The sequence below is a fragment of the Mesoplodon bidens genome, assembly GCF_964165515.1.
Source record: "Mesoplodon bidens genome assembly, chromosome: 10".
In the NCBI taxonomy this organism is placed as follows: domain Eukaryota; kingdom Metazoa; phylum Chordata; class Mammalia; order Artiodactyla; family Ziphiidae; genus Mesoplodon; species Mesoplodon bidens.
In genome coordinates, this window is record NC_138172.1 from 67,449,307 (window position 1) to 67,462,864 (window position 13,558).

At 52.6% G+C, this 13,558-nt stretch overlaps 1 protein-coding gene across 6 annotated transcripts in view; it reads left to right on the top strand.

Annotated features, from left to right (window-relative positions):
• The first annotated feature begins 2,382 nt into the window (after positions 1 to 2,382).
• Positions 2,383 to 13,558, top strand: part of SCUBE3 (signal peptide, CUB domain and EGF like domain containing 3) — a 37,717-nt gene continuing 26,541 nt past the window's right edge. For all 6 annotated transcript variants that reach the window (XM_081245316.1, XM_081245320.1, XM_081245321.1 and 3 more), the window contains exon 1: positions 2,383 to 2,910. In XM_081245316.1, coding sequence (XP_081101442.1) covers positions 2,826 to 2,910 — 85 coding nt within the window. In that variant the 5' untranslated portion in view covers positions 2,383 to 2,825. The remainder of the gene's footprint in view (positions 2,911 to 13,558) is intronic.

Genomic DNA, 13,558 nt, shown 5'->3' on the forward strand with positions numbered 1-13,558 from the left:
GCCCACCTCACCTGTGGTTTAGAGGGTGGGCGGGGGCCCTCCTCCCTAGGGACCCAGAGGACCTCACACCAGTGTCCAAAGCAAGGCAGAGACAAAGCAAGCACAGTGCAATCTCCCTTCCCTGCCTTGGGGGAGCTAATCAGCTCTCTGTGCCCCCATGTTGATCTGGCACCGTCTGGCAACCTCCAATTCTTTTTCTTTCTTTTTTTTTAACCACTCTCCTGTTTGGGGCAGAGAGGATGGCAGGTCTGCACTTGTCCTCTAGCCCTACACATAATTGGTGGTAGCAGGCAAAGCTGTTTCAAGGGGAGGGGTTTGCCAATGTAATGAAGGAGGGAGGGAGTCCTAGAGTGACAGGGCTGAAAGGGACTTCAGAGATCATCTGACCCAACCTTTTGTGGCCTCCACACCATGCCCATGGTCTATGTGCTCCCATCCCAACCGTCATCTCTCATGCCATGCAGTGGTTCCCAAGGCCTCCTTCCCCAGGCTTCTTAAGGGCACTGTCTCCTTCCCATCACTGAGCTAACCCGCCATCTTGTTTTCTAGATGAGGACACTGAGGCCCACTGAGGTGTGACTTGCCCAAAGGTAATCTTTGTCCCAGGATAGAACCAGGACAAGAAACCCAAATGCCCGAGTCTGTTTGCATCCTCCTACTTTCCCACTCAATCCCTAGGGGAGGAAGGGCTCAGTTCTTCTCCCTGGGGGTTAAGGAAGCTTCTGACAAAGCAGAGCTGTCACCCCAGCTGATGTGGGCTGTCAGTGTCAAGGGTCTAAGAACTGAGTTATTTTCAGGGGGAGCCCGGTCATTGTCCCTTCCTCCTGGGTACCCTGAGGGCTCTCTGAGGTTAGTCTGTGTCCCAAAGTTCTCTTCCCTGCAGAAGATTGGCTCTGAAGCATAAGTAGCTGGCTGGGGCCTGGCAGTCTCATTCTGACCAAACCTCCATACTCAGAGAAAGCTCTCACCACCTTTCAAGAGGTCCTTCATCTTTCCGCTAGAATGGAAGGAGAGAAGATGCAGAGCTGGTAAATGCGTCAGGAGGTGTTGTCCACGGTTCAGGGACACTGCTCCTTTGGCACACTTTGCCCCTATTTTTTTTTTTTTTTTTGCTGTACGCGGGCCTCTCACTGCTGTGGCCTCTCCCGTTGCGGAGCACAGGCTCCGGACACACAGGCTCCGCGGCCATGGCTCGCGGGCCCAGCCGCTGCGCGGCATGTGGGATCTTCCGGGATAGGGGCACGAACCCGTGTCCCCTGCATCGGCAGGCGGACTCTCAACCACTGCGCCACCAGGGAAGCCCTGCCCCTATTTTTAAAAATATCGTTTATCTTTCCTTTTCTGCTCCTGCAAGTTGGAAGGATGAAGGCTTAAGAATGTTCTGGTGGGGACCACATCTTGAAGGTGGGAGGGCAGGTATGGAGGAGAATGTTGTGCATATCTTTGGGTCTCTGTGTTTACACACATAAGCAGATTTCTGCGGGTTAGCTTTTGCCCCTGTGCTGAGCGCATGAGAGTGTTTTGTATACATAAACCCAGGTCTATACAGGTAGGGTGCCGGGTGGGCTACCTCCAAGGCCTTAACTGCAAGGGAGTCTGCCCTGGAGCTGGCAGTTTCAGCTGGGGAAAGGCTACTTTCTTCTTAGTCCTCAATTAAAGTGGATTCGGCACTACGAATGGGGACTGAGTCCTGAGGGTGTGGGGTCTGTGGTGGAGGTGAGAGTTGGGAGGGCGTAACTCGACCCGCTGTCGGAGCCGCTCTCAGTTTTTCGAGGTCCCCTGTGGCTGTGTCCCGCGTGTCGGGCTGTGTCGGCGGGCGAGCCTGAGTTCCCGTCCGGTCTAGCCCAGCCTCCCCGACACCCTTCACTCTCTTTGTCTCCTCTTGTAGGTGTGAGTGCAAACCTGCGTCGCACAGCCCTCATCGCGTGCGAGCGCGGGGGTGCACCCTAGCTCCCCCACTCTTTCCGCCGGTAGACAGGACGAGCCGGAGCCGGGTGCTGTTTGGTCTGGAGCCGAGCGGTGCTTGCATTGATCCATTGATTGTGCGCGGTCTGCGCCTGACCTCCCTGCTCCCGGGGAAGCCGTCTCCATGGAGACCGGGCCCGCTCCCCCAGCGCCGGATTGTAAATTCCTGCAGGCAGCGGCCCGGCAGCCTGGGGAGGGGGCCGCCGCGCCCGGGCGCGCAGGGGGAGCGGCCGCCGCGCCGAGGCCCCATTTGAAAGAAAAAAGGGCACGGAAAAGGAGGTGGTGGAGGAGGAGGGGGAGGAGGAAGAAAACGAAAAGGAGCGAGGAGAGGAGGAGAAAGAGGAGGAGGAGGAGAAAGGCGAAGAAAAAGAGACGGAGCCTGAGAGAAGGAGAAAGAGCGAGAGAGGAAGAAAGAGAGGCAGAAAGGGCGTGTTTCTGGCGCTGCGTTTCCCCTCCCCTTTCTCAGGTCCCTCGCTCGGGCTCTGCGCGCTCTCCGCTGCAGCTCTCTCCAGGCGAAGCTGGGAATTGGGTGGGATTATACGGAGCAGCCCCGCCGCCGCCGCTAGCGGAGCCGGGCTTGGAGAGGGCGGGGGCTCCCCTCCGTCAGCGGCGCCGGGCGCCCCCAGCCTCGTCGCGCTCTCCGCCTCGCTCTCCCCGGCGTCGGGCCGGGAGAAGCCGGCAGCATCGGGAGCCTCTCGCCAAGGGCGCCGCGGTCCGCGCCCCGCGCCCGCACCCCCCGGCCCGGCCCCGGCGGGGCACCCCTTCCCCTTCCCCCTCCGGCGCGCGGGGGCCCAGCCCGCTTCCGCCCTCCCCGGGCCGCGAGACCGGCCCCGGCCGCCCGGCCGCCCGTAGCTTCAGCCATGGGCTCGGGACGCGTGCCCGGGCTCTGCCTGCTAGTCCTCCTGGTCCACGCCCGCGCCGCCCAGCACAGCAAAGCCGTGCAAGGTAAGGAAGGAGGGGCGCGCGGGCGCCGGGCTGCCTGGGCTGCAGGGCCCGAGGGCGGGGGCGCGATTTCCGAGGGGCAGGGCAGGTGCTGGGAGGCGTGCTGCTGTCAGGAGCGGGCACTGTGCACCCGCACTCCTCGGCTGGGGGCCTGACCTCTGGGCGCTGCGCCCCAGGCGAAAGGCTGGAGGAGCCAGGGGCGGTACGGGTGAGTGAGAAGTTTGGGAAGCCCTGGGCAGAAGTGACCACGCATCTCAGAATTCTGCCCGACTTCATTGCCACCCCAGCATCTTCCAAAGACTTCTTGTCCTCCAGAAGTATGAGAGAGAATCTTCTCTCCTCTCAAACATTGTCAGAAAACTTAAGTTCTGGCCTGGAATGAAAACTTTTTCAGCCATGCTATATTTCTTCCCCTCGCCCCCAGTCCTCAAAGTTAGACAGAAATTTCGAAGTTGTCTTATCAGAAAAATGTTAAACAAAGATAGGATCTTTTAAGGAAAACCAAAAAACCAACTGTCTCCCTCTGGATGGTAGAGGGCTGAAGAAGAGAAGAAAATTTCTGTGACTCTGGCTCCCGGCAAGAATGTCGCATTTCTGCCTCTTTGGGGGGAAATCTCTTTCGTCTTGCATGGCTTTCATTTCTTATCATAATATTTATTTATTAAGGCCTTGGGTTTCCAATTCCATTTAAATCCAGGTCAGAATTGCATTAAAATAACAAAGTAAAATTCCAGGCTGGGGAGCTCTGACAGATCCCTCTAGGAATTAGAGAGAGACAGGGAGGCCCTCCCGCCCCCATCCCTGACCCCAGGCTCATTGCCTGGCCAGTCCCAAGGCTGTGCTGGCAGAAACCAGGCTGGTGGGCTACAGTTCTCTTGGGGACAGACTCCCCTCCCCCTTGACCTCCTGCTGCACCCTTCCCCCATCGAGTCCGCACCCAGGAAGAGATTTATATGGACAAAAAAGAAAATTCCTCCTGCCACAGCTTTGCCCAGGAGGATATGATTCTGCCTATTGTCCTAGGGGCTCGTTGAAGCCAAGTTGGGGTGTGGAGGTGGCTGGGCCACCAGGGAAAGTTGAACTTGGGAGTTGGGGAAGTCTGAGTCTCTGGCGGTCGGGTCGCTGTGTCCTGGAGCCTGAGCACTTGGCTCGTAAGCCGCTCTGTGTCCTGGATGGGCTCCCACTCTCTTAAAAGGAAGGTGCTATATCAGTGCCATCCTCTTCTCCCCAAGCACTGCCTCTTCAACTACCCTCTTCCTCCTCCAACCTGTCCTTTAACAGAACCAAAACACTAGAGACCCTTGGCTGTCAAATACCAGACCCCACCCCCACCCCTTCCAACCCCAAACTGCCTCTTCTCTAGTCCTGGTTCCAGACAGCCCACTACCACTGCCACCCCCCGGCTGGGAGTAGCCCCTCTCCCACTGTGGATTTGCTTGTGTTTTCATAAACAAAGGTGGCTTTTGTAGTGCATGCTGACTTACTCATAACATGGAATTAGCTAGGGAGTTTAGTCTGAAGGAAGGAACAGATTTCATGCAGTAATCTAGAGACGAGATAAGGGCCTCTTTCAAGTTGAAGCCAGTGTCTGTAGTGGCCTAGTGAGGCTGGGGCCAAAAGGAGGAGCAAGCAGTATATTCAGGGGGGGTTTGTGGGGCAGATGGAGACTCCAAGAAGGGACAGGTGCCATCAAGCCAAGGCTTTCAAGCCTGAGAGATCAACCTATCCTTCAGGGACAGAGGGACTCAGAATCTCTCGGAGGGACTTCAGGGCTCCCTCTTGCATTTCATCCTGCTGCTGCTGTGGGAAATGCAGCCAGAGCGGAGGCCCTGCCCTCAAGGAACTTACAGACTATAGTTTTGCCCACTGCTTATCTCACATTCGAGCCACACTTGCTCTGCCTGGGTTGCAGTTAGCTTCACATCTTCCTTCCTTCTGATCCCTAAGTCTAGCTGGGCGTAGATTCCAAGCCTGTCGTTTCAGCTACCTTTAACCCTACTATTCAGGAAATTTATCAACCTGGTCTTCTAGAGTTGCCTCACAACAGGTTTGCTGGGGTAGGGGGACATCTCTGGTCCCAAATCTACAGGCCAATTTTGCAGGAAGGACAAGTATTGACCGGGCAGGGCAGCCTTACCCATAGACGGTGCTGTGGACATTCCTTGCTCTCAGACATATCTCCAAGGTATCACCAGTGCCAGAAGGTGTGCTTTGAATGCCACATGCTTTTAAATGAAGCTCTAGCAAGTCTTTAAAATACAAATAACTTTGGCAAGTATCTTGTCAAGAGTTACTATAGCACTGGGGATATCTGGGCCCCAAGGGACAGACCCTTTTCTCCAGAGATTCACCAAAGTGGTGTGGAATGGAGAGGAGGGGAGGGACACAGAAGGGAACCCTGAGTATGCAGGTGTGTGTGTGTGTGTGTGAGTTTTACCACGATCACCCACAGGTGACATAGCTGGTGTATGTCTCTGTTGTGACTTAGTTGTTAAGCATGTATACAGATGTTTTAGTGTCTTTGAGAACTGTGTGTGTGACTGGGAATGAGTGAGCATGAGGGTACATGATTTTGAGTGTTTTTCAAGTGCCTGTCTGTGTATTTTAAAGTAGACAGACTGGATAACCAGGATAATTGTTAACTTAAAAGCATTAATTTGCTTTGTTTTTTTTGAGGGGGGGTGGTGGTGTGCAGCAGTGGCTAAAAAGACCTAATCCTTGCATGGGGCTCAGGTTACAGCTGAATGAAAAGGTCTCCTGGCCTCCTGGGGAAAACTTGTCCCCAGGGCCGGCTGGGAGAGCCAGCCTGGCCATTTAGTTTACCTGGTTGTTTCCTCTCCTCATTAGGGATAGACTTTTGATAAAGTCGTATATTTAGAGTTTCCAAGTAACACCATCCCTGGGACTGAGAGCGTTGATCTGGCAGCAGACAGTGTCTCTCTGTCTCAATGCGTCTCTCCGGGTCTCTGTCTGGGTGTATGTGTGTGTCTCTCTCTCTTTCCCCCATGCCTCTCTTCCTCTTTAATGTGGCTGTTTCCTCTCCTCCCTGCTTCCCTGGGCTCCTGTGGCCGGCTCTTACAGTGAGGGGACTGTTCCTCCTAGCCCCTCCCTCGAAAATATGAAATGAAAACCATAACGGTGTCAGCGGGTGAGGGTGGCCCCGTGGGCAGCCGGCTATTGCCCGTGCCCCATCCAGGCCACACTGGGGAGAGAGAGGGAGAGGCAGCCTCCACTCTTGGAGCTTGATCTTCCCTTTAAGCCTGACCCCCACCCCTCATTTTTCCAGAAGGGTGGAGAGGTGGGGGTGGACTGCTTAGAAATTCCTCAGGAATCCCTTTGACCTCTCTTCTCTCAGTGACATGTCCTCTAAGGGGGTGGGGAAAGCCTGGAGCCAGAGGAGAACTTTTCCCCTTCTCACCCTTCATCTCCCGAGTCTCTGCAGGGTGGAATGAGAGAGAGGGGACTAGAAGACACCGAGGCCAGAATTACCACAGGCAGAGAAAGAAGAAAGTTATCAGCACCCCTAAATGAGACTGTTTCCTGAAACCTTCAGGAATCTGAGCACATGAGAACCGGTTTGAGATGTAAGCGGCTGGGACCTGTTGTAAAAGGAGCCGGCCCTGCGTGTGAGTTTGGGAATGCGCGGTGTGCACTCACTGGGGCGTGTGAGCGTGCGTGTGCATGACTCAGGGTGTGCGACTGTGTGTCTGTGCTCTGGTGAGGGAAAAGGAAGCAGGCAACGTGCATTTTGTTTTCATTGGAGAAGTAAAGAAGTGGAATGGCTTGGTCCCGTGCCTTGAACTGAGCATGGGGGAAGGGAATGGATGGCTTCACACCGACCGTCTTGAGAAGATGGAGGTAAAGAGCTTGCTGCCTAAACTAACCCCAGTCCCTGCCCCCGGCTCTGGTCCCTGCGTGTCAGGGTGTGGGCCTCCTTTGACGTCCCATACCCCTAGCACATGACCACTTATAAGAAAGAGTCCCTGTCAGGGCTGGAAACTGCAGAGTTACTCTGAGGCTGGCAGTACCCACAAGAGGCCCAGACGTGGGGACAGCTTCTTCAGGCTCAGTTATTAGACAGGAGTCGAAACAGAGGGACTGCCGGTCCTTGGGGGGAAAAGTGATACAACTGCCAACCCATGGATGTTTGAGGGGTGGAGGAGCTAGCTGCCCGGACTAAGAGGGAACGTGGACCCTTCCCTCCTCGTCCCCTTTGGCCCCTCTGTCACCAGACTGGCCACTCTCTTCTTTTCATGCCCACATACTGCCAGCCCCAAATGGCACAGGGTGGGAAGTATGGTAGGTACCAGTGGATTTAGGTAAATGCAGAGCCCTAGGGTTGGGGCCTCTGAGGAAATAACTGAAATTATCTTCCTCACTTACGAAATGGATGAGTATCAGTAGGGTCCCTTTCAGCTCTGAGATTATGTATCTCTTCAAAATCCTTCCTGCTGAAGGTGGAAGACACTATAGCAAGCCCCAATCCTGCAGCTGGGGCTCCCCAGGCTTCTCGCCTGAATCTCGTGCCTTTTTCTCCCTGGGCCCTGCTTCACTTTTTCCTGCCCGAGTCTACGTCATGTGGCTACTCTTCCTTTCTTCACCCCCCGCCTCCACTTTCCTGGGGCCTCACATACCCGATAGCTCTTACTGTGTCCTCAAGTCAGGTATTCCCCCCTGGAAACAGCCCCTGCAGGACACGTGTGTGTTTCTGTGTGTGCGAATGTACGTGTATCCAACAGCATTGGGAAGTAGAGCTGAAATGTTTGTGTCCTGGGAACTGAGTACTCTCTGGGCAAGGCCCCAGGGCCCCAGTTCTTGCCCCACACCATATAGTCTCAGTTTCCAAGACTAGCCCTCTCTATTGTGCTCCAACCTAGACATCTCCCCTTTTCAGACCAAGGCACCATCTTGTAGTTGCCATTGGATTTTGCAATTTGGCCCTACAGGCAGAATGATGCCCCTTAAATAGGGTGCTGTGGCCCTCACTCTTACCTATGGTTTCCCTGTGGCTAGAACCATAGCCCTAGAGATCTGTGGGGTTTGGATGTCAGAGCCCCAGGCCAGGGGCTGTCTGCCTCTGGTCACTGATGTTAACAGCTGAGGACAGACCTGGTCAGGAGCTGCTGGGCTGGAGAGAAGATCCAGAATAAGGAAACAGATCTAAGGAATCCCTCGGAGAGGGTGGAGTGTCAGGATATGTGGGCTTGGGGGGAGCTGGGAGAAGGGGGGCGCTTAAAGGGTAGACCCTGGGGAGCAGGTTTACAGAGAGGACGTTTTTACAAGTTTCTAATTATATTTATTTGGAGTTTTCCTCTGGCGGTTTGAAGCTGTTAACAGCAGGAACCTGTATCCCTGGTGTTTGTTTTTGTTTCTAACCAGCTGCTTCGCCCAGCCTAGTGAATCCAAGGGCAGGAGACACCTGCCCGCTGCTGCACTGCCCACCCCTTCCTCACTGCAACTCTGTCTGCTCCCACCATGGTGCAACCACCCTCCTTCACTGCCCACACACAGCCCTGCCCTCCTCCCTGCTGCCCCCATGCCCAAAGCCTGGGAGCATCTGTATGCCTACTGCTCACTTCCTCCCAGGAGCATCCGAATGTCAGTTCCAGGCCATTCTGTGGTTCCGTAGTGGATGCTTGCTTCATGCTGAACTAAGTGCTGAGTTGGAGTGGGGATGGGCGGGGGGCGCGATAACAGCTAAGGCACGATTCCTCCCTCATACGTCTATAAAAGACATTGTATACTGAGAGAGCACCAGACTGGGAGTCAGAAAACCTGCGTCCTGGCTGTGCACTAGCTGTTTTCTCTTTCCCAAGATACTGTCTCTGGGCGTATTCCTCATCGATTCAGTGAGAGATAGGACTGTTTGAGAACCACATGAAATGGCCTACATGAAAGAACTTTGCATGCTTAATGGAATTATACATCATCTGACATCATCACTGTTTATCTTGTTATTTTTTCCCATCAATTTGGAGAGAGAAGACTGATCATCATGGAAAGGGAATGTGCCTCAGCCCACGGCCTGACTCCCTCTCCAGTATTCTGTTCTTCCCTCCCCACTGCCACTACCCTCTACCCTACCCATTCTCTAAACACCTCTGACTCAGGATTGTTGGTTTAGTCCACACTGAAAGGGAGAAAATTCTTGTCCATTTAGGGGTACATTCAAATAAGCAAGGAGCTGGATTAGGAATAAGATAGGACACTGTCAAGTTCAGCCCTGCACCTCTCCAGTCACCAAGCACCAATTGCTTTTCCTGGCTCTTCAGTTGAGCAGGCTAAGCTTGTAGGAGAGGGAAGCGTACTTTTTTAGAAAGAACAAAGAACTCTGTCTCCACTCCTTGGGGTCGTCTGTGTGGTTTCCTGGACTCTCTCCAGGCCTGTTCACCCCTGTCTAGGCTTTGTCCAGGCTGAGGATGGGCCCAGGCTCCAGCTGAGGTCACAGCCTAGTTCCAAATTGGGAAGACAGCCTGAGAAGCCAGAGATGGGATGCCAGGCTCCAGCATGTGCACATACAGTACCTGCATCTGAGCAGATATGCACATATGCAGGTACACATACGTGCACATGCTGCAGGTTAGGGTGTCATGGCCAAAACCTGAGCTGGTTCTACTCTGGATGTTACTTGGATGTGGGAGGCAACATGGAAGAAAGGAGAGGGGAACTGACCAGGAGCAGCAATGGAACGTTGGCCCCTGGTGCCCTGTCCTGAAGGTGTTAGCACTGAGGCTGGGGAACGTCTATCTGACAAGGATACTCTGAAGAGACGCCTGAGTAGTCCCAGATAGCATCTGAAGACCCTGAGGACCTGTGTATTCTATAGGATTCCCTCTTATACTAGATTTGTTGGTCCCATCTCTTCTGGCTTCAGCACGACCAAATAGATGCCTTTAAGTGGGTATCTTACCATTTCTGAGTTACCAGTCTCCCTACCCTTAACTTAAAACTAAATTTCTTGGGACTGTCTTCTACCCAGAACAGTTGTGGTGTTACAGGAGAGAAAAGAAGTGAGCTTTTTCTCTGCAGTAACACAGAACAGAAAGGATGCCACAGTATGGACTTCATCCACTCACCCACCAACCCATCCATCTATCCATGCATCCGTCCATGCATCTGTTCAGCAAATATTTACTAAATGCTTTTAATATATTAGTCTGTCTTGATGAACTGGTTTGCAAGGCAGAAATAGAGACACAGATAGAGAACAAACGTATGGACACCAAGGGGGGAAGCGTGGGGGCAGGGGGGCGTGTGTGGGATGAACTGGGAGATTGGGATTGACATATATACACTAATATGTATAAAATAGATAACTAATAAGAACCTGCTGTATAGCACAAGGAATTCCACTTTGTACAGTAGAAACTAACACAACATTATAAAACAACTATACCCTAATTAAAAAAAAAAAATATATATATATATATATATATATATATATATTAGTCTGTCTTGTTCACTGCTGAATGCCCAGCACCTAGCACAGTGCTTGGCATGTTGCAAATGCTCAATAACTATTTGTTGAATGGTTGAATGAATATGCTGAACTCTATTCTAGCTGCTGTACAGGTTTCAAAGATTCAGAATCCATGGCCTCAGGGAGCTCAGAGCTTCCATAGGAAGATAATACACAGGAACCAAAAGTTAAATAATGGTGTAAGGCAGCATGTAAGAGGCATCACAAGATAGCGATTAGTCAGAGGATGAGAGAACCTGACAGTAAAAGCCTTCAGAGTTAAAGAGTAAATTAGAGAAAGCTGCGCCAGTCAAAGGTAGCTTCCCAGCAGTGGCACCTACACTTGGTCCTCAGTGATGGGTGAGGTTTGAAGGCATTTCAAGAGAGGAAAGTAGAGGAATGAGGTAGACACAGCAAACATCCTGGGCTATCCTGGCTGGGCAAGAAGGATGCCACAGCCATGTGGGCACATGAGGACACCAAGCAAGCTCCTTTGGACCTTTGCATTGGGACCAGCAAATTTGTCCACAACTACCCCCAGCTCCTGTGAGTAGGAAGGTGACAACTGTAGTAACATAAAGATGAGGTAGACTCTACCTACGGGCATCTGCTTCTCTGCAGCCTGCATTCCTGCTCATTTTCCGTGGTTATTCCAGAGCTGGACCTGGGCAAAATTTTGAAGCAGATTAAGTGTTTCCTTGGGAGTCCTCCTGCTTCCCTTTTAGGGTACACTTCCCCATCCTCAGAAGGGAATCTTAATGCTTAAGCCTGTGTTGTAATAATCCACCTTTTCTAGTCTGTCCTCTAACCCTCATATCCCCCGCCTCATCCCACCCCTCCTCCCTGTTTAGCAGAATTTATGCAGTGCTCTGTTAGGTGCTGAAGCAAATCCAGAAGAAACGTCAGATGGTGCTGGGAAAAGCTGCTGCCATTACAGACCTGTGCATTCATGCCAGGAGAAGGTGAGGCAGGGAGGTCTTGGCTCATCTGTGGTGTCTTTGCAGCCACCACTCTCCCCTGATTCAGCTTGTGATCCAGGCCAGTGCCTGGGGTGGGGGAAAGGGCACAAAAGGACAGCCTTTACAGAGGATTGTGGAGGGCAGCTTTTTGGTTCCCAACTGGCCTCTCACCCACTTCACCTGCTGCTTGGGTAGTTCCCAGCATGGGCAGAGTAGGCAGTGACACAGATACCTTTAAGGATATGTCTCCCCCAATTCCCTGCACCATCACATACTCCCCTAGTGCCGCATCCCCCCACACCAGGCCTCAAATGGGACTTTGGTACGGGGAAGGGGGAAGGGGAGAGGGGTTCAGAAAGGATACTGGGGAGAAGGTTAGAGAGAAGGAATAAAATAATGACCTTTATTGAGCATTTACTGTATGCCTGCACTGCAGTGCTAAGTACTTGATAAGTATTAACTCATTTGACACTCATGGTGGCCCCATGAGGAGGTGCTGTTATCATTATTCCCATCTACAGAGGAAGGAGCCGGCCAAGTTCAGAGGCTGGCCCAGGACCACAAGGACATGCGTGCAGCTGGCATTTGAACAGACACAGTATCACTCCAGAACCCCTGTTCTCAAACATTCTGTCATGTTGTTGCCCCTGGTCTCTTCCCAGCTTGGGCAAATAGTCTATCACATTATCTGAGTTGGGAAAGGAAGACAGAGAGCAGTCCAGACTCACCCTGGAGATCCTGATGCAGCTGGTCTAAGAGAGTGCCCAGTCAGTCACATTTTCTTTCCCTTTCTTTCTTTCTCTCTCTCTCTCTCTCTCTCTCTCTCTCTTTCTTTCTTTCTTTCTTTCTGGCTGTGTTGGGTCTGCACGTGGACTTTCTCTAGTTGTGGCGAGCGGGGGCCACTCTTCGTTGCGGTGTGCGGGCTTCTCATTGTGGTGGCTTCTCTTGCTGCAGAGCAGGGGCTCTACGCGCGTGGGCTTCAGTAATTGTGTCTTGCAGGCTCTAGAGCGCAGGCTCAGTAGTTGTGGCGCACGGGCTTTGTTGCTCCGCGGCATGTGGGATCTTCCTGGACCAGGGCTCGAACCCGTGTCCCCTGCATTGGCAGGTGGATTCTAAACCACTGTGCCACCAAGGAAGTCCCCAGAGAGTCACATTTTTTTAAAAGGTCCCCTGGGAATCCCAGGGTGCAGCCACTGGTCTAAAACAATTCCTGCCCAGCAGTATCACCTGGTTTGTCAGGCCAGCTAGTAAACACCTGCACCCGGAGAGAATGAACTAAGATGAGACTGTGCCCATGGGTGTTGAAGGGATCCCTGCATGGACAAATTGGGGGTGGTCATATGTGGGGGAGCTCTGAAAGAACGAACTGGCAAAAGGAGACACTGGATATAATTTGGGGCCCTACTTCAGAGCTCTGTTTTAGGCTTGTTCTGCTTCAAAAGATTCCATCCAAGTAATAATTCCATCCTCAGTGAGTGACCAGCCAAGTGAGGAAAGCTGAACATGCCACACAAGATGGCTTTAAAGCATTAGCAGAGCAACTCAGTAATAGCTGCAAGTGAGCTGAGGCAAACTGAGTCCCCTAGGACCTGGAACTTACCAGGAATAGGGCTTACCAGGAAGAGCTTTTGGGAAGACAACTTTTTTTTTTTTTTTTTTTATAAATTTATTTATTTATTTTTGGCTGTGTTGGGTCTTCGTTTCTGTGCGAGGGCTTTCTCTAGTTGTGGCAAGTGGGGGCCACTCTTCATCGCGGTGCGCAGGCCTCTCACTGTCGCGGCCTCTCTTGTTGTGGAGCACAGGCTCCAGACACGCAGGCTCAGTAGTTGTGGCTCATGGGCCCAGTTGCTCTGCGGCATGTGGGATCTTCCCAGACCAGGGCTCGAACCTGTGTCCCCTGCATTGGCAGGCAGATTCTCAACCACTGCGCCACCAGGGAAGCCCTGGGAAGACAACTTTTGAGCCAGTTTTGGGAAGCTGAGAACAGTGTGGCTACAAGAAAAAAGAAAGGACTGCATTTCAAATGTGAAGAATGAAACGTGTGAATGCATGAAAAGGGGTAGAATGGTTTAGGTGTTGGAGAGGGATAAGTATTTTGAGCAGGGAATGAGGGGGAGGGGTAAGATGGCGGGAAAAGCCCGACTGCCTGAAGGGTCTAAAGTTTCTGCCAGAAAGCCTGGGTTTGCTGCAGTCAGCATCAGGATCCACTCTAGTACCGGTGAGCATTGAATCA